At 40.0% G+C, this 19695-nt stretch overlaps 1 protein-coding gene and 1 long non-coding RNA gene across 3 annotated transcripts; one reads left to right on the top strand and one right to left on the bottom strand.

The window, feature by feature from the left end:
- The first annotated feature begins 3264 nt into the window (after nt 1–3264).
- Nucleotides 3265–17507, top strand: LOC144018897 (sodium- and chloride-dependent GABA transporter ine). 2 transcript variants are annotated; one of them, XM_077521552.1, is made up of 13 exons: nt 3265–3635; nt 8896–9030; nt 9852–10062; nt 10693–10825; nt 11059–11193; nt 12305–12408; nt 12606–12730; nt 13264–13376; nt 13605–13745; nt 13866–13965; nt 14114–14214; nt 14771–14938; nt 16043–17507. In XM_077521552.1, exons 1-13 carry the CDS (start codon nt 3455–3457, stop codon nt 16163–16165), a joined length of 1770 nt encoding a protein of 589 aa, XP_077377678.1. In that variant the 5' UTR covers nt 3265–3454; the 3' UTR covers nt 16166–17507. The 2 variants fall into 2 exon arrangements, with proteins under 2 accessions (XP_077377678.1, XP_077377679.1); XM_077521553.1 differs by lacking the exon at nt 3265–3635 and having other exon boundaries at nt 8894–9030; nt 9107–10062.
- Nucleotides 10352–15859, bottom strand: LOC144018899 (uncharacterized). The gene is made up of 3 exons (XR_013283550.1): nt 11014–15859; nt 10633–10817; nt 10352–10527 (listed from the first exon to the last, which is right to left on the bottom strand). It is a non-coding gene; the product is annotated as an uncharacterized LOC144018899 (long non-coding RNA).
- Nucleotides 17508–19695: the final 2188 nt, after the last annotated feature.

Raw genomic sequence — 19695 nt, 5'->3', positions numbered from 1 at the left:
GGGGTGGCGAGATCCGGTCCTCGAGGGCCGCAGTGGTTTTGGATATTTCTCTTCTTCAACACAGCTGATTCATGATCAGCTCATCAGCAAGCTCTGCAGAAACCTGATAACGAGCCTGTTAATTGGAACCAGCTGCACTTCGAGTAGGGAAATATGCAAAACCTGCAGGACACCGGCCCTCGAGGACCACAGTTTGCCACCCCTGGTTTAACTGTTCCTTTGCTTCGCATGACCAATTTTCAGTTGATGACCAATGTTTGTCTTTGCAAGCGCTTGACTTGACGGCATCCCTCACCGTCATGTTTGACAAACGCAAATGGGAGCAAGCGGAGGTGCTACACTTGATTAAGAGCAACAACAAGACATGGCAATTGGCAAGGCTTATGACAGGACAACAAACCGACAAGGACTGAACGAAAGCTGGGACAACAAGACACAGGTGACTGAGGGAGCTGATTGGGTGACACTCGGGACCGGGAAAGCAAGCACACGCGGACATGATAAAACAACAACAAAGGGGGTCACAAGGAAACCAAACAAAACACAAACTATGACACACACAGTCCACACTGTCTCGTCTCCCACTGAGCAGTGCATCTCCCCACTACACATGCACATCACATTTTAGTCAAAGTCTAGCAATACCCGTAACAATAAAATAATCCCTCTTCCAAATTATGTTTTTTTTTTTTCCCTCAGTGGCTGAAAAGTGTAGATTCACACAGTGGAGGAGGGAAGGGTATGGTATGGTCAGAATTTTATATATATATATAAAATAAGTAATATACCATATAGGCTTTTACATAACAGCAATAGTAATATAATAATGACATCACCACTATATTGTAACCAAAGCATTTCCCATAATATAACCATTATTTTCCACACCTATTAATCAAGCCCTTCTTCCTTCTTATACTTCTCAAAAATACTTATTTTAAATTTCTTTTAAACTGATGTATGTTTGGACATTGTTGCAGGCCATTATTCAGTCAATTCCAAAGTTACATTCCACATATAGACACATGAGAATAATCAAATTAAATGAATATTGTTATTGCTACTTGTATTTCCATGTAACTAGTTACTGTACCGGAATACATTATTTTTTTTGATTAATCACAAATCGGGGCGGCACGGTAGTCGAGTGGTTAGCACGTCCGCTTCCCAGTTCTGAGGTCTCCGGTTCGAGTCCAGGCTCGGACCTTCCTGGGTGGAGTTTGCATGTTCTCCCCGTGCCCGCGTGGGTCTTCTCCGGGTACTCCGGTCTCCTCCCACATTCCAAAGACATGCATGGCAGGTTAATTGGGCGCTCCGAATTGTCCCGTCGGTGTGCTTGTGAGTGTGGATGGTAGTTTGTCTCTGTGTGCCCTGCGATTGGCTGGCAACCAGTCCAGGGTGTCCCTCGCCTACTGCCCAGAGCCAGCTGAGATAGGCGCCAGCACCCCCCGCGACCCTTGTGAGGAATAAGCGGTCAAGAAAATTTATTTGTATTTATTTATTTGTACGTTATGTTTAAACTGCATGTTCTCGCAGTTGTGGCGTTTCTTCTTGCATATGTGAACAACTTGTGTTAAGCAGCTTGAGCATAGACATATATATATTGCGGCCACATTGAGCTTGTTGACTGTAGTGTTATCGTACGTTAGTACGTCCGCCATATTGGATGTGGCACATCTGCCGTGTCGGTCACTAACCCCTCCGCTCATGGGCACAAAAAGTTTAGTTAACTAGTTAGCTACAAGCAATATTACCGCTAACAATGTTACTGTGGTGATATATTATATTATATTATATTATATTATATTATATTATATTATGTTATATTATATTATATTATATTATATTATATTATATTCAATCTGTGTCGATAATCACCATATTCTAAAATGAAAATGTGATATTGCATTTGGGTTTTCTGAATAAATGTAATAATCCATCCATCCATCTTCTTCCGCTTATCTGAGGTCGGGTCGCGGGGGCAGCAGCTTTAGGAGGGAAACCCAGAGCTCCCACTCCCCAGCCACTTCGACCAGCTCCTCCGGCGGGATCCCAAGGCGTTCCCAGGCCAGCCGAGAGACAGACGTCTCTCCAGCGTGTCCTGGGTCGTCGTCCCCGGGGCCTCCCGCCGGTGGGACATGCCCGGAACACCTCCCCAGCGAGGCGATCAGGAGGCATCCGAACCAGATGCCCGAGCCACCTCAGCTGGCTCCTTCTCTACGCGGAGGAGCAGCGGCTCGACTCTGAGTCCCTCCCGGATGAGCGAGCTTCTCACCCTATGTCTCGGGGAGAGCCCGGACACCCTGCGGAGGAAACTCATTTGGGCCGCTTGTATCCGGGATCTCGTTCTTTCGGTCACCACCCACAGCTCGTCACCATAGGTGAGGGTTGGAACATAGATCGACCGGTAAATGGAGAGCTTCGCCTTTTGGCTCAGCTCTTTCTTCACCACGACGGGCCGATACAGAGTCCGCATCACTGCAGACGCTGCACCGATCTCCCGCTCCATCCTGCCCTCACTCGTGAACAAGACACCAAGATACTTGAACTCCTCCACTTGGGGCAGGATCTCACCCCCGACCTGGAGAGGACACGCCATTAAATGTAATAATGTTAATAGATAACTGATTTTTAAATGAATGGCTTTACATTCAGTAAATTTAAATCAATTTAACTAGTGTCGAAATAATGGCAGGCAGTGGTGACAGATAACAGCAAAAAAGCTTTCCCTTCTCAGTTGGTTCCTACTGCTATCTCAGCCTTTTATTTATTTTTTGGTAACTACAAACCTGTTGAATGAGTTAAAAGTTTGCTAAGCATTTAACAATTGGGACATTAACTCGGCGAAATCGCTGATCATCTTAGTATGAGCCACAAAGTCATCTAATTAAATTCTATTCGCAAACTGATGTTGTAGACATTAGAAAGCAACAAAAGAATTGGATCTGAAACGATCGCTTCTCTATTCCACATCCAATATGGCGATGGCGTTGATTCTATAGTGCGAAATGTGGCATATCTACAAGTTTATTCCCCGGTCTCCACGAGGTTAACAAGCTTCGACTACAAGTTAGCAACCAAAAGTGGATTTTAATTTTCCGGCACAAAATTAATGTTTTCAGAGCAAAAGCACAGGTTGTTAAGTGTTGCCAGTATACCTGTGTAAATTCCAAATTCTCATCAGGCATATTTTATTTTGAAATTAAGCTTGACCATAACTCCCTAGCTTGACAAAGATGTGATCATTACCAAATGCACGCCTTTTCGTACTGGACCATAACGACCACATCCTATTAATACAACCGGTTTTACTTTTTGTGTGTAACCGCCGGATCAATTTTTGTTTGCTTGTTTGTTGTTTTTTTTGGCCGTGGATATTACAGTTGAGTCGCGTAAAAATAATTGATTCTCATCAGCTCACTGGGCAGCGATCGGTGCCGCGGGTGAGTTGACCATGAGTTGCGAGAAAACGAAAGCTTTGTTAACCTCTGATGACCAAATGAACCGCGGGGAATCGGACGCGGCCAGACCCACATGGAGCGGGCGGCTCGAGTTTATTCTGGCCACGGTGGGCTACGCGGTTGGACTTGGCAATGTCTGGAGGTTCCCCTACCTGTGCTACAGCAGCGGTGGAGGTACAATTATGCCCAATGATATCATATGAGGAGAGTTCATAGACAAAATGTTACACACGCTGATGGGAGGAATGTGTTCCAATTATTTTGTTGTTGTTGCTGTTTTAGTGGTTTTTCACTTGCAACATAAACATAAATTCTAAACTATCAGAACGTGATGGCCTCAACGAGAACGCGTTTTGTAATAACGTGTGCTTCATTCATTTAAATAAAAAAAACAAAAAATAAATAAAAAACAAATAAAACTAGAGCTGCGAGCAGCTATAAAGGGCCCTCGCAGCCCGGGCCACGTTGGGGTCCTTGCACGTTGGGGTACTTGCACGTTGGGGTACTGGCACGTTGGGGTACTGGCATATTGGAAGCAAAATTTCTTTGAAAATGGCATAATAAACGTTTACATGTAGAATATTTTTTTGCCAGTGTGTGTGTCAAGCTCAACGGGTTTTGGTGATTGTTAAGACCTGCAAAAATCAGCGTCCTTTTTTATTTTTAGGCAATGAGTTGCCCTGATTGGTATTTTTTTGTAAAAGTGTATATACACATCATCGCTCGTTGTACTCATTGCACAATGTTACTTTTATTGTCCAAAGGGGCAATCAAAAATGAATAAAACAAAATGGAAACATACATACGTTTGGATCGGTGTGAAGCCAGTGAACAATTTGAGTGGTGGAAACTAAAAGAATATTCATAAATGACTTAGTTATCACACTTAGAATGAGTGTACATTTTTTTGTACAAGATACCGTATGTGGGGTATTTATTTTTTTTTTATATATAAGCCTCAAGGGCTAGGTGGCGCTGTATTTATAACTGAATGTTGTCATAGAGATACCTTCAGGCCTTGATTATAAGCATACATGTCAAGTGTGGGATTTTTTTTTGGAGCATGTACCGTGGAGTTATTAAGCATATCCTTCATTCACGATATTGCTTTTAATGTCCATAGAGGCTATCAAAAATAAATAAAAATATATATATGTTTGGATAAGTCTGATGCCAGTGAACATTTTGAGTGGTGGAAACTAAAAGAATATTCATAAATGACTTAGTTATCACACTTAGAATGAGTTTACATTTTTTGTACAAAATACCGTATGTGGGGTATTTTTTTTTCATGCCTCAAGGGCTAGGTGGCGCTGCATATATAACTGAATGTTGTCATAGAGATAGCTTCAGGCCTTGACGATAAACATACATGTCAAGTTTGGGATTTTTTGGAGCATGTACCGGGGAGTTATCAAGCATATCCTTTTTCAGTGCGAAACACAAATTTTTATGCCCCGCCTTCATCATATAGTATTTCGAAAAGTCAAGATTTTTCCCCCTGTCGTTGGCTCAGGTCTTGACATGGTCCAGGTCAAGTCTTAACTCAGTCAGATGAAACGTGTAGGAGAAGTGGGCAAAAGTCTGCCCCCTGTGAATGTGCAAAAATTGTCAAAAATGGGACATTCAAAAATTCATAGCTCACTTCCTGTTCATTTTAGCAAATGGGTCCAAGAGACTTTTTTGTAGGTCTTGGGCTCCCTCATACACCTAAAAATATTCGTCGTTCTTGCTTAAACGTACAACCGGGGCTGCTTCGTTAAAAACTTCTAGGGGGCGCTATTGAGTCATTTTTGTAAAAATAGCACAATCAACAATAAAATATTGCTCATTTTACCAGGCCAGATGTGTGTGCCAAGTTTCATGAGTTTCTGTGCATGTTTAGACCCTCAAAACTGGCGTTGTTTTCTTGGCGAACAGCGCTTAGCCACACCCACAGCAATTCGCGAAAACTCACAAACTTCGTGTTGTGACATCATGAAGGCCGAAACCCTCATCTGAGCAAATATGAGGTAGGTCCAGTTAACGTGTTTGGAGAAAAACGTAGAAGAAAATTCGTAAGAAAAAAAATTGCCACTAGGTGGCGCTATCAGTTAGATGAAATATAAGTCAGTAGATGTCTTTAGGGCTGGACTCTCATCAAATGTGTGAAATTTTGAGAAGATAGGATCATCTCGGTCAAGTTAATGCAGCTTTTATTTTCACGAAAAATCTTCAGACTTTGCGTCACCGTAGCGGCCACGCCCTTTGGCGAAAAGTTACAATATTCGGTGTGGGGCATGATCAACATCTTAAGGCTTTTCTGACCAATTTTCAAATGGATCCCTTCAACAACCTCAGCACAGTAGCTAAAAACGTAAAGTATGACATTTATTGTAACCACTAGGTGGCGCTATATGTATAACTGAATTTTATCATATAGATGTTTTCAGGCCGTGACTATTACGTTGCCTGAGAAGTTTGAGATTTTTTGGAGCTTGAACATGGGAGTTATTAAGCATTTGCTCTTTCTGGACAAATGAAATTTTAAAGGCAATATTTGATGCCCCGCCCCCGTCATATAGTATTTCAAAAAGGCAAGATGTTTTGCCCAGTTGTTCTCTCAGGTCTTGAGATGATAAATGCCAAGTTTGAAGTCAATTGGATGAAAAATGTTTGCAAAGGGGGAAAAAGCATGACCACAGTGAATGTGCCAAAATAGGCCAGAATTGGACATAAAAAAATTCATAGCTCACTTCCTGTACATTTTAGCTACATGGTCCCAATAGACTTTTTTGTGCGTCTCCGGGTGCTACACGTGCCTGCCAATTTTCGTTGCTCTAGCTCAAACGTGCCGGGCTTGGTTTTTATTTTTCTACGCTAGGGGGCGCTATAGAGTCGCGTTGTTATGACGACTTCATAATATCAAATTTTTCGCCGGGCCTGAGGAGTGTGCAAAGTTCGGTGAGTTTTCGTGAATGTTCAGGTACCCAAAATCGGGATCGTTTGCGGAGAATAAAGAAGAAGAAGAAGAATAATAATAATAATAATAATAATAATAATAATAATAATAATAATAATTTTTACAAAAACAATAGGGACCTCGCAGCGGTCGCTGCTCGGGCCCTAATGAAAAAAAAAAATCAGTTTTTGTTTTTCAGGTTGTACTGTAGTTTGCTTCCATTCTACAAAGTTCACCAATAAGCGCAAATTTTAATGTACTGTTTATTTAAGTACAAAATGCACCGGAGTAGACTCAAAACATTGAACTCACGAGTTTTATTTTATTTTATTTGAGTTAGTTATTATTGTTTAAAAAAACAAACAAACATACAAACAAAAAACCTTAGTTTACTTTGCCTATCTGTACATAAAATAATTCTGTCAGCTGTAGAATAGACATAAAGTAATAATAATAATAATAATAATAATAATAATAAGGAGTGTTAGTTTACTTTGCCTATATGTTCATAAAAAATTCTGTCAGCTGTAGAATAGAGATTAAATAATAATAATAATAATAATAATAATAAACGGTAGTTTACTTTGCCTATATGTTCATATAAAATCTCTGTCAGTTGTAGAATAGACATGAAATAATAATAGTAATAATTAGGGGTGTGAATTGTCTAGTACCCGACGATTCGATTCGCATCACGATTCATAGGTCACGATTTGATTCGATACCAATTAATCCCGATACGAAATTATAAGTCGATTGTTGCGATTTTTTTACTCAGAAAATACTAATCAGTAAACTTGTACATGTACACTGTAAGATTTGCATGGAAATGTATTTATTTATCTGAAACTTCAAGTCAAGTCATCTTCCATGACTAACCCTAAGACATTTTGTTGAATATTTTTCCACCAAAAATGAATGTTTAAAAATCGATTTGGCCGCCTATTGAATCGATTCGAGAATTGCGTCCTGTAATATCGCGATATATTGCCGAATCGATTTTTTTTTCACACCCCTACTATTCACGTACTCACGCATTGACACGCTGGTGGCGACGATCTGCCCTGGGGCAGACTGATGGAATGCCAGCGTGCGTCTTTCAAGTTCTGTTCCTGGTCTGTACCGTCAATCAGCGAATGCTTGAGGTCTTGAATGCATTGAAATCAGTGCATCGCAAACGCAAGTTGTGTGGGGACGCTGGAGAGAGTGTGGGTGTGTCTGACCCACATCAAGTATGACGCCCCAAAAAAGGGGCTCGCTCAAGCATGAAAAAAATACAACTACTGTAATCCAATTTTCTCAACCTTTATTAATAACAGTTGAGAACATTAATGATCTTCCGAGCGTCAACAAGATTGGCGGATGGCCTGCTGGTCCTCTTTCTCATTTCCCCGAGACTTTGCATACTCCTCGACATGTCTGCTTGAGTACAGTTGAGAAATGTGATTTCTCGAGTACCACAAATATCTCGTGCATTTAAGACATGTCACGGTGCCCCAGTGCGCAATAAATTTTCTTGCAATTCTCGTTGCTTCTCCTCATGGCAGGTTTTGAACAAGATATGGACTGAAACTGTGACAAGATTTCTTTTCGTTCCACTTGGTGTCACTTCAGAATTGCGATTTTCCGAAATCTGTGAGGATCCTTGACTGTACGCCCAGGGCAATGACAAATAAATAATAAAAATAAATACATACATAAATAAAAATGTGGGACCCTCAAAATATCATCATGCAAGCCAGAAATGGCCCCTATAAACCAAGTAAGGCTCTGAGATGTGCAGAAGTGGGTCACTTAGTGGATCCCAGAGTTCAAAGCAAACACGGTGAAGCATCATTTAGCTGTTATGCTGCACACAAATGAAGTGAAGGCAAGTGTGAGACTTTTAAATGCAGGTTAAAAACTGTGCCTTTCCCCCCCCACCCATGCCTATGATTGAGACATTTTTAAAATACATTTTCCCAAATCTTTTTCTTGTACTGTATGTTCTGTTAGTAATTTGAAGCTACTTGTTATTTCTTTACTTTGTTTTCGAATGTCTTTATTTCTTTTCTTTGATAATGCTTTGAAAGGGAAAGCCAAGTAAAAAAATGTCCCTACTATGCACCCCTACTAATCTAAACACTGTATTTCGGTGAATATTATGTTTGTGGAATATGAATTAAGCCGCAAAATCCGTCTGTTTTCTATGCATCCCAGGGGGTGGCCATTTTGACACTTGCTGTCAATTGAAAATGACATCACAGTGTCTCAGGGCTCTCCTTGTCAATGTCACATGACAAAAGGCAGAAATCAGATGAGCCCTTCTTAGGCACCGTGATGTCATTTGCATCTCCCCCCAATCCCCATATTGATTGACCTGAAATGTGCTATATCAATTTAAAAAAAAAATTCATTCATTTCATTCAAATGAAAGAAACCACAAGAGTGCAAGTGGTGAACTCACTGACTGAAGTATCAGCTCGAATTTTGTTCTCTTTTCTTTTTTTCCAGGAGCTTTTTTGGTTCCCTATCTCCTCATGTTATTCTTGTGTGGCATCCCACTGCTTCTCATGGAGTTTGCGATTGGCCAGTTCACTCATCTGGGGCCAGTGCACGTCCTAGCCAAAGTCTGCCCTCTGTTAAAAGGTGAGTTACTCATTTGAAGGATTTTCTGTCCTACTGTCCCCTACTTGTTTTTTTATGACTTGAACATTTTTCTCAGTGTGAAGATTCATCCAGTCATTTATTGACTCCACTGCTCATTGCTGCCTGTCACCTTATTGGGAGGTGACATTGAGATTGGCTTGCACGAATTAAGTCTCATGTTCAGTAGCTGAGCAATACTAAGGAGCCGAAACTCATTTCTCTCGAGCCCTCGAGTGAAGTGATGCAGTGCGGACTTTGAATTTGGTCTACTCGTCAAGTCCGAGTCAGTGTGTTAGATGGGATCATCTTCTGACCTAGAAAGTGCGAACCGAACCGCATGTCGTCAGCGTTTGGCAAAGCAAGCTGCACTGTCACTTGATGCTGTTGCATGCATGCAAAATTAGCTTCCAAATATCAAGTGCGGTCAGGATGATCATTTGTATCAGAGTGCTTTGCCTGAAATCCAAGTAAGGGCACATTCATTCCTTGTAATACATTTATCAACTGTACACTTCATGTTTTCAAACCAGTAAGACCTCAATCATACATGCATAAATATGAGTTGTTCCTCTGTGGAAAAGTGCAGATTTGTTTTCGTTTGTCATGTTGCATTTTTTACTATTTGAGAAGCACTGCATGAAGTCAAGTTTTCAAATGATTTCACTTGGTCTCGTCTTTTATTAAAACAAGACATATATATATGTGTGTATATATATATATATATCCACTGTACATTAAAGACTGAGGCAGGTGTACGTTTGGCTTTAAGTGACAAGTTCAATGATACTGTTTGTTGTTTGGCAACCAACCTTTGAGCGCAGGTGTCGGCCTTGCCACTGTGGTTATCGCCTACGTCTTCAGCACCTACTACAACGTGCTGATGAGCTGGGCACTCTTCTATTTGTTCAACTCCTTTCGCGCAACACCTCCTTGGAAGACGTGCAACAACAGCTGGAATGTCTTTGAGAAGTGTTCCAGTGGTTTCCCTGGCAACGCCACAGATCTGCAGTCAGCCAGCCAACAGTACTTTGAGTGAGAGGCATTCATTGCATTTTCATTTGTTTTGCCTGTCACCCACAGTGCTTCACTTTTTGCACATTTTGTTATGTCACAAAATGGAATTCATTTACATTTTTCTTTAAAATTCTACACATTTTTTTTTTTTTTTTTTTTGCAAATTGATTACAAATACAAAACTAAGAAGTATTACAGTATATACATAAATATTTCCAACATTATTTATGCACCTTTGGCGATCATCACAGCCTTAAAAAAGTCTTTTGGAATGTGATACGATCAGATGATTAGCACACCTGCGATATCTTGACAGCAGCTGGTCGGATGGGCTGCGCCTGCGCATTTCCGGGTCCCTCCACGGGTTCCATTCAAGTTTTTCCTCTGGCTGGGCCACTCAAGGACATTCACAGAGTTGTCCTAAAGCCAGTCTTGTACAGTATATTATTATTTTTTGGCCCTGTACTCGGGCTCGCTGTTCTGCTGAAAGATAAACATTTCCCACAGTCATAGGTCAAGACGCGGCAATCGGGAAAATGTGAAGCGCTGAATGGGAATTCTTCTTTGCACATATATGATGTTACATACTGTACATAAAGTGTTGTTGTAAATATGGATGAATGAAGGAATCATTTGTATTTTGACCAGTCACAGGCTTCTGGAGAAAACCGACGGCATTGAAGATGTCGGTGGCCTTCAGTGGGAACTCTTTGGCTGTCTGTTCCTTGCCTGGGCCGTTGTGTATTTTTGCATTTTTAAAGGCGTCAAATCATCTGGCAAGGTCAGAACAAGCAAGATATGTTTTGCAGGATTATCCTTGCTGGATAACTGGTCTGCTTAATTGTTTACTTAAAAGTTGAACAAATTAAATAAAAAAAAAGAAAAGAAAAGAAGGTATTTTCAGAAGCAGTGTAGATGAAAAAAAAAAAAATAACAAAAATTCTCAATTCCAAATGTTTACAACCTTACCATAAAAGCTTTTTTGATGCTTCCCCTGTTGATTCCATCCTACAGGTTGTTTATTTCACAGCTACATTTCCATACTTCATCTTGTTTGCCCTGCTTATTAACAATATGCAGCTGCCCGGTGCCAAGGAGGGCGTCTTGTACTTTGTGACTCCTGTCTGGAAGAAACTTTTTGAAATTAAGGTGAATTCATTTGACTGCATAGTTAGAATGTTTGACCTCAGAAAGTTCGATCTTATCTGTAACTTGGCTGTGTGTGGGTGGTGTATATGTCCAAATAGTTTCATAAAGGTGAAGATCATCTTTGGCTGCAAGATGAACATGCAAATCAGCAATTTAATGTTAGAAAATAACATCGTTTGTACAAGTGAGGTTTGGGAGAGAGAAAAAAAAGGTTGAAAATGTTGAGCTGAGAAGATTTGAAGTACCGTGTTAGCGCCATGACGCGTTCTTCCACGAAGTCCCCTGCTCAAATAACCGCACGACACACTGCTTACATAAGTTCATTATTAATTCATTCCTTAAGTATTACGTGTACAGTAATATGAACTTATGAAGCAATCAAGACAGTTGTGAATTAATAGTTTGTCATTTTCATTATACTGTAGTCAGCCTTTATTCATTTATTTATTTAAATTAGTGTTCATTATTTTACAGAGTGGGTTTGGCAGTTTTTATGAGGTTTTTTATTTTTCAAAAATGCTTCGTTATATTTTAACTTTTATTAGATTTAGTATTTGTTTTTTTAAGTGTGTATTTCTTGTGTGCAAGATTTAACTGATCTCGTTTTCCATCTCTTGTTTGTCATGTTGACAACTTAAGTGGATTTATGGTTTGAATTCCTGTTGAAGTATCAAACCCCTTTTACTCTCTACTATTTTTTCATATACATATATATATATATACATATACTGTACATATATTTTCATGTGTCGCATCTGCAATTCCGTCTGTTGCCTGGGAGCGACATCATCTGGTGGTGCTTTAATGGCGTCGTTTCAATGCGAAGCACATTGTTTAAAGGACCACAAGTCCCAGATGACTGACATTTCAAATAAATGCATCTAAAATTACGTGTAAAATGAACCCCAAAGGCTCATGTATTCAAAAAAAATTGCCAATTTTCCATAGATGAAAATGAAGGACATTTTAGCTGTAATTATAATTCATTCTATTTTATTTATTTATTTATTTATTTTAAACATTTTTGTTTTGATTTTAAAAATGCCTTGTTCAATGTTTGTTATTTCATCAGTTTTGGTGAGCTAAAATAATCTCCTGGCTTCACACGCAGGTTTGGGTAAACGCAGCTGCCCAAGTGTTCAATTCTCTGGGAATTGCTTTTGGTTCCATGATTTCAATGGCAAGTTACAACAAGTTCAACAACAACATTGTGAGGTAATGTAAAGCCTATTGTAGGAGTTCTCAATAATGTTTTTCCTCTTTTACTCCCAATAGAAATGTTATATTCTAAACTTGTAACATGAATCTAGGCCAGTACAATGTAGGGCAAAGAACCCCAGCAAGGCCAGTGCATCTCCTTCATCGTTTCAGCCACAAGTAATTGTCTTTTTTTTTTGGAACCCCCCTTGCAGAGATGCTTTGATTGTATCGTTCATCAACTCCTTCACAAGCATTCTGGCTGGCTTTGTGATCTTCTCAGCTATTGGCTACATGGCACACATACATAACCTCCCCGTGGACAACATATCTACCGATGGTAGGCACCAAGGATACCTTTCTGAAAACCTCTGAGCACATCACAGCACAGTTCTGAGGTTGTGAGTATGCAACTGGTCTCCGGCCTTCCTGTGTGGAGTTTGCATGTTGGCACAGTGTCTGAGTGAGTCTTTTTTTTTTTCCAAGATTACAAAAGTTAGTATAGATGGTGCACAGATCTGGCTGGCTGAAGATGGATCTTAAAGCGCTACTCAGGTGGCTGTTATGTCTTCGAACTAAATTGTAATAATGAGGTCAAATCATGACATTGATAACCCCCAAGAAAATGGCCACAGATCTTGCTCAGATGGAGGTGATTTAATCCTTCAAGTACCTTTGGATGGATTAAGAAATCAAATGAAAAAATTATTATCGTACAGTATTTAAATTGTATTTATACACTCATTAGCATCAAAGATGGCTGCCTGCGGAAACAAAAATGGAAAGATTTGATGGCATCAATAATTAAATGTCTTCTAATACAAACAAAATTCTGAGTGTGCTTTTAAATGTTGTATTTCTTTTGTGTTTTAGGTCCTGGTCTTGTGTTTGTTGTGTACCCCGAAGTCCTCTCCACCATGCCCGCGTTTCAGCTGTGGGTTCCTCTCTTCTTTTTTATGCTGCTTTGTCTTGGTCTGGACAGCCAGGTAAACATTCCCCACCCTTACAATCATGCTAATCAAGCTCTTGCGCGAATTGCGTTCTTGGCCCGATAATTGCCGACATAACACTTCCAGATGTGCAAATAGCACTTCCTGCTTTTCACAGGTTGTCATTCATTCCAAAGGCCCGTAAATATTTGCACGATGATTGTGTCACTAAAGGTAAAGTCCCACTCCCGCCAGAAAGTAAGACAACGTAACTTTCTGTTGCAGTTTGCCACTGTCGAGGTGGCTTTGACGTTCATAAAAGATGAATTTAGAGCCCAAGTTCTGCACTTTTTCAAGAGGGAAGAACTGCTGGCCCTGGTTGTCTGTTTTGTCAGCTTTCTTCTTGGACTTCCACACGTTACTAAGGTATTGAAAATGTGCTTTGAATCATGCACAAACAAATGTGTCCCATTTCTGGTCTCTTCAATTGCTGTCCTACAAATGTACCGCCAGTGACAGTTTTGTTTTTTCGTTTTCTTTTCTCAGGGAGGCATTTATGTGTTTCAGCTGATGGACCACTACACTGCTGTTGTCTCCCTCATGTTCTTGGCTTTCTTTGAGGTTGTAGCAGTCTGCTGGTTTTTTGGTAAGATCCCGGTTATGTGTCGTCATGTGAATGTGAAATGGTTACGACTGGCTGTTGTGGGAGCCGCATTCAACTGACAAGCAGGCGGCACGAGGAGAGATTTATTGCTTTGTCATTTATGTCATGAGAACTTGTCATTTTCCATTAGGGGTCCGCCGCATCTCATATATGATTAAGAAGATGCTCGGGAAGCCTGCCAACATCTACTTTCGCATCTGCTGGTTCATCATCTGCCCTTTGCTGGTGCTGGTGAGGTTCTCGTTGAACATAAATACATTCTTTCATTCATTTCTTTCTCTCTCTGTCTGTCTGTTAATCCGATCTAAATGCATACAGTGGATCTCGCTATTATTCATGCAGAATAGGTTGCTGGGCCCACCCTCGAAAAATTCTTGGGAATAAAAACGGGGATAAACAATACAACCAATAAGCATTTTCCCTGAAAAACAGGATTGGCTCCTCCCAACCACACAAACAAACAAAAAACTAAGCACAATCGTGTAATATTTATTTAAAGCTACAGACCGTAGAATACCTGACAAATGGTGACAAATGAAACTGCACATACACTTCTTCACAATTCGAACCCGAATCCAGTCCGAAAACTATTGGCCAGAGGCTTGCAGGAGTCCCACAGCTAAGATGTTAATCTACTAATGAGAAGATGTTTCAGTCATAAATGGTCAAATAAAAAGACTATTGTAAAGAAAGAAAAAGAAAATTGAGGCAAAAACAATTCCATATAGCATCTTGAAATATTGTCCAAAAAGATTGTCCACCTAAAGCTGATGTTTTCCATTCGCAGTGCATACTGGTGGCCAGTATCATCCAGTACACTCCTGTGAAATATGGGACCTATCGGTACCCATTGTGGGCCGAATGGGTAGGTTGGGGGGTGTCACTGGTCTCTCTGATATGGATTCCCATTGGAGCCATTCACGAGATCTGGAACAACAAAGGCCCCTTTCACACGGTGAGTATGGTTGGGATCATGACTGTGCAAAATAGTTGTGCCTTTATTTGGCTCTTCTGTCTGACTGTTGTCCCTTTTCAGTGCAAGTGCACCTGCTAAAAATCAACCGTTTCACTGATATGTTGTTGCTAAAACTTTCGTTTTAGCAGCCTATGCACAATTTCTTCAGACAAATGTTTTATCGTCTGACCGTGATCGTAAAGTGTCGTGAGAATTTCATGATTTGTTTAATAATATTGATGTTCCAACATACTGTTGCGTACACATAGCATACCTAGATAACAAGAGTTGAATTGTAACTTCACTGGGACTTGAGTACAAAGTGTTGTATTTGAAGCAGTGCTGTATTTCCTGTTTTGCTTTGCTCCTGACAAGGAAAGACAAGCTCATTTCTCAGGAAATGATTTCCCCATTGCAGAGATTTAGGACAGCAGCTGCCCATTCTAGTCAGATCAAAGGAAGCGAGCCTTGACAAAGATCAAACTTCTCAGTCTGCAGCTAATATTTTTTGACAAGGGGGCAAATCAAGTGTTGCATATCATAACTTGCCTCTACAAGTTCTTTAATCAAGCTTTGTCGAGTTAGCGGGCCTATGGGTCAAGAAAGAAGGCATGCAATTTGGAGTTGGCTTCCACTTTGTAATGTGCGACACTGCCACCTACAGAGCCAAAGTGGAACCGTTACACTTGGATTGCATGTTACGTTCACACTGTTAAGGCAGAAATTTGAATACAGCTACAGAATTGGCCTTCCTCTGTGGAGTTTGCATGTTCTCCGTGTCCTTGCATGGGGTTCTTCAGGTACTCCTCCCACATTCAAGAGAGACAAAAGAAAAAACAAAACAAAACTTCATTGACCATGAAGACGCTAAATTGTCCATAGGGGTGTGATGTTTTTTTTTTCTTTTTTAGTTGCTCTGAGATTTGCTGAAATCACTTCAGGGTTTACACGCCACCTCTTGCCCATAATCAGCTGGGATGAGGACAAGCAGTATCGAAAAGGGATGGATAGGATGTGTCAGGTGCATCCAATGTGACGGAGGAGCGCATAGCGCAAGCGCTTGAGCTGGAGCAGCATTTTCAATATTGGCTTTCTTCTTTTTAGAGACTGAGAACAGCTGTGACTACCACAGTAGAGCTGGCTGTTGAGGATCTTCTGCCTGAAAAACAAAAACTTGGCAACACCGTGCTTGAAACGTCAACTGAACACGTGGACACAACACTCTGATATTTAACAACTGTGCATCTCTTTTTTTTTTTTTGTCATTATGTAATTAGTCATTGCAGCTCAAGGTTTAAACTCCACACACATTCTGAAATATCTTACTTGACATATCAAGTGACAAGCACATTTCGTCGTCTAGAAATCCAAATTGTGTTATTGAACCTGACTAGAAAGTGAGTGCTTGTGAATGCAAATGTTTTTTGCATTTCATTTTCATATTTTTACATGTCTGCAAATCCATTCAAATGCCTTACCTGCCACCCATAAACAGGACTTCATAGTGATGCAAAAACTGAATCTTCTAACAAAAATATGCTGATGCTGTCTCGAATGTAGGAGGAATATGTTAAAAAGAAATACAATACTGCAGCCATATATATCATATACATCTTAAACATATACAGTACGTTGTGAAAGACAAATTGCAAGTCATGATTAACGAACACAGATTTGTGTTAAAATGCCTTTTTTTTTTTTTTTTTTTGGAGGAAATTAAATGTGTTGCTAAATTCACAAACATGTCACCTAAAATGACACATGCACAGGCTTTTATAGCTTAGATATTTTATTTTGAAACCGAATGAATGTACATGCTCAAAAGCTTGAAACAAAATTCTGAAATTATATATTTTTGTTTTGCCAACAACTACGAATAGATTTAATTTAGTTTTTGATTTCATACCAGTACAACAATATTTTTTTCTGTATTGTTCATGCATATTTTAGATTTCACTTCTTTTCTATGATAATTCATTCACGTCACACACAATTAATTATAATTCTAAATCTAAATAAAATAAATACCTAAATCTATGCTTTAAAAAAAGTCTACACACCCCTTGTGAAATAAAAAAAAAAGACCAATGTAAATCATTTCAAAACGTTTTCCTTTATTGATGTTAAGTTAAACTGAAGAAAAAAAAAACTTAGAGGAGAAATAAAAATAGCAGATTTTACAGTTGCACAAATATTCACAGCCTCATAACTAACAAATTATGAAGTTGTGGATGTTTCCAGAATTAACCAGTAACATTCTAACTCACGTTGCCCCCCCCCCATTTACCCACAAATAAAGTTCAGATGTTCTAATAGGCTTTTCCTTACACGTTCGTAGTCACAACTTACATTATCAAGTCGAGAAAATATGGCACAACCGTAACATTACCAAGAAAAGGATCGAAAATTGATAAGTTGAGAAGAAAGCTAAAAAGAGCTTGACAACATTGAAGGAACTAAAGGAATTTCTGTGTTTTTTTTTTAACGCCCTATAATCAAAATGGGCCCTGCCAAATCCGGAATTATTTTTTTGATATGCTTCAAATACAAATAAATCAATAAATACATATTCATGCAGGTGTTTATTTCATGGATTTTAAATTGTGGGTACGACACATAAGTAATTGTTATGGATAATAATTAACAGCAGAGGGTACCTTTGCACAAACAACGTGGTGTTTATTATTTTTTATGACTGTATTACCTCATTGCATTATTTATGATCATGTGCAACAAATACTTGCCCTTTAGAAGCAGATATGCCATTTACATGCAAATTCACATTTATGTAGCGTCGTATATGAAATCATCCATCCATCCATTTTCTTGACCGCTTATTCCCACAAGGGTCGCTGGAGCCTATCTCAGCTGGCTCTGGCCAGTAGGCGGGGGACACCCTGGACTGGTTGCCAGCCAATCGCAGGTATATTAAATCATTCATTTTGTATTGTAGTTTGTATTACTTTTCACAATCATAGAGAAGTGGATGTGTGCTGTCAACTTAGTCAAAAAAAAAAAAGTTGCACTCATGATTTGTTTCCTTGCAGGTGGGCGTCACTTGGTGGCAGTATAGCAGCAGAAAAGAACTCGAAAGAAATCTGCAAAATTGAAAATCTTGCGTGCGTGTGTGTCTTTGGACACACATTTATTTGATATAGTGTGCAGGGCAAGCACACATGCCCACTCACGCTCAATAGCATAACTCAATCTGAGTTTGAGGAAAGCACCACTGGCACACACTTATTGCGAATCAATTGGGATGCATTGTAGGGGTGCGGGTGGATGATTTCCCGACATTGGCCGCATTGTCAGAGCGGATGACCCAGCTGGGGCACGGAGGAGAGCAGAGTCAGGAACACGACACATGTGAATGCGATGCTCATGAGGTTTGGAAGTGAATTAGGTGACTCGTCATAGAGGAGTGCAAGTGCCCTGAGCAGAGCGGCATGTTCATCAATAGTCCCTTCCTATTTGGCTGATGGCGAAACCTATCACTGCCTCTAAATCAGAGCATGGAGCGCTGTCAGATCAATATAGTCATGGACAGCGCAGGCCAGGCCAGGCCAGGCCAGGAGGCACTAAATAAATGCTTCTGCACGGCAATTGACGAGCTTGCATGGTCGTATGGGTCACTGGCTTTACTTCTGGTATGATGGCAAAATGTTCACTTGCTCTATTGTTCCTTTTGGTGCCCCGTGAAGGAGATCAAGCGAATGCAATCACATTTCATGAGCGCAGGCGTGCGTGCGTGTCAAGTCACAGCTTTGGTGCTGAAAATAATACAAAGCGCTTAATTGGGTTTGACTCATGTTGGCACTCACATGACGAATCCGTCATGACGAGCACACTGCAGCACTTTGTCAACTAGGGAACATGAAGCTGTTTAAAATATTGGACAACAACAGGGATGGGCAACTCCAGTTGCTGAATAGCAAACCGACGTTAAGTGCAATAACAGATTTTGAGGTCATATGTTTGTCCCGTGTATCATTCCAATCCCGTCATAAAAACGATTTGGTCTCCTCATGATGTAAAATAGGGCAGTGTAAGTGCAACTAAGCTATGTCTGCCATCTAATAGTCAATGGTGATATTACAACTTAAAGCTACAATTGATGCATATTTGCAAATTCTGTTTTTTTCCCTTATATTAAATTTTTTTAATTCTATATTTTTATGTGATTTTTCTCCCCGTTTGCCTCTCTTTTTAATGTTTATTAGTGATTTTTTTTTGATTTTTTTGGTTGCCAGTTGCCCATTCCAGTTTAAGAGGGAGGTGCGCTTATGATCGTATCTCCACTGCTATTCCAGATAGACAGTGAGATCCAACGATTGCGCTTCGCAGCACTTTGTATGCAGTGATGGTTTCTTGAAAGTGCTTCATCAATAAAACAACCGAAAATAATAGTCATTCATACATAGTGACCACACCTACTGCCCAAAGCCAGCTGGGATATGTTCCAGTGCCCCCCGCGACCCTTGCGATAAATAAGCAGTTCAGAAAAAGGATGGATGGATAATATACAGTGTAAGTTCTAAGGGTCAACAAGCCCTTGTGTGGTCCTGGGTAAATTGTTGCTCTATTAAAAACATGAGGAATATTTCATACCATATCTTTCATACCAGTACGAGGACTCAACTCCTGAGCATTCATCGATACCGATACCACAAGTACTCTTAATACATAAACTTCCTCCCAAAAACAATGACAGATAGTTTTAAAGCAAGACCTATAGCCTATATATCCCAATATAGCAT

Source organism: Festucalex cinctus, chromosome 5, assembly GCF_051991245.1.
Source record: "Festucalex cinctus isolate MCC-2025b chromosome 5, RoL_Fcin_1.0, whole genome shotgun sequence".
Taxonomy (NCBI): Eukaryota; Metazoa; Chordata; class Actinopteri; order Syngnathiformes; family Syngnathidae; genus Festucalex; species Festucalex cinctus.
Note: the sequence above shows the minus strand (reverse complement) of the source record. Positions and strands in the feature narration are given on the sequence as shown.

Coding starts and splice junctions, on each gene's coding strand:
- LOC144018897 (XM_077521552.1), top strand. CDS start 3,455: ATGAGTTGCGAGAAAACGAAAGCTTTGTTAACCTCTGATGACCAAATG. Junction 11,194..12,304: donor AGAAACTTTTTGAAATTAAG/GTGAATTCATTT, acceptor CTTCACACGCAG/GTTTGGGTAAACGCAGCTGC. Junction 12,409..12,605: donor TTCAACAACAACATTGTGAG/GTAATGTAAAGC, acceptor CCCCCCTTGCAG/AGATGCTTTGATTGTATCGT.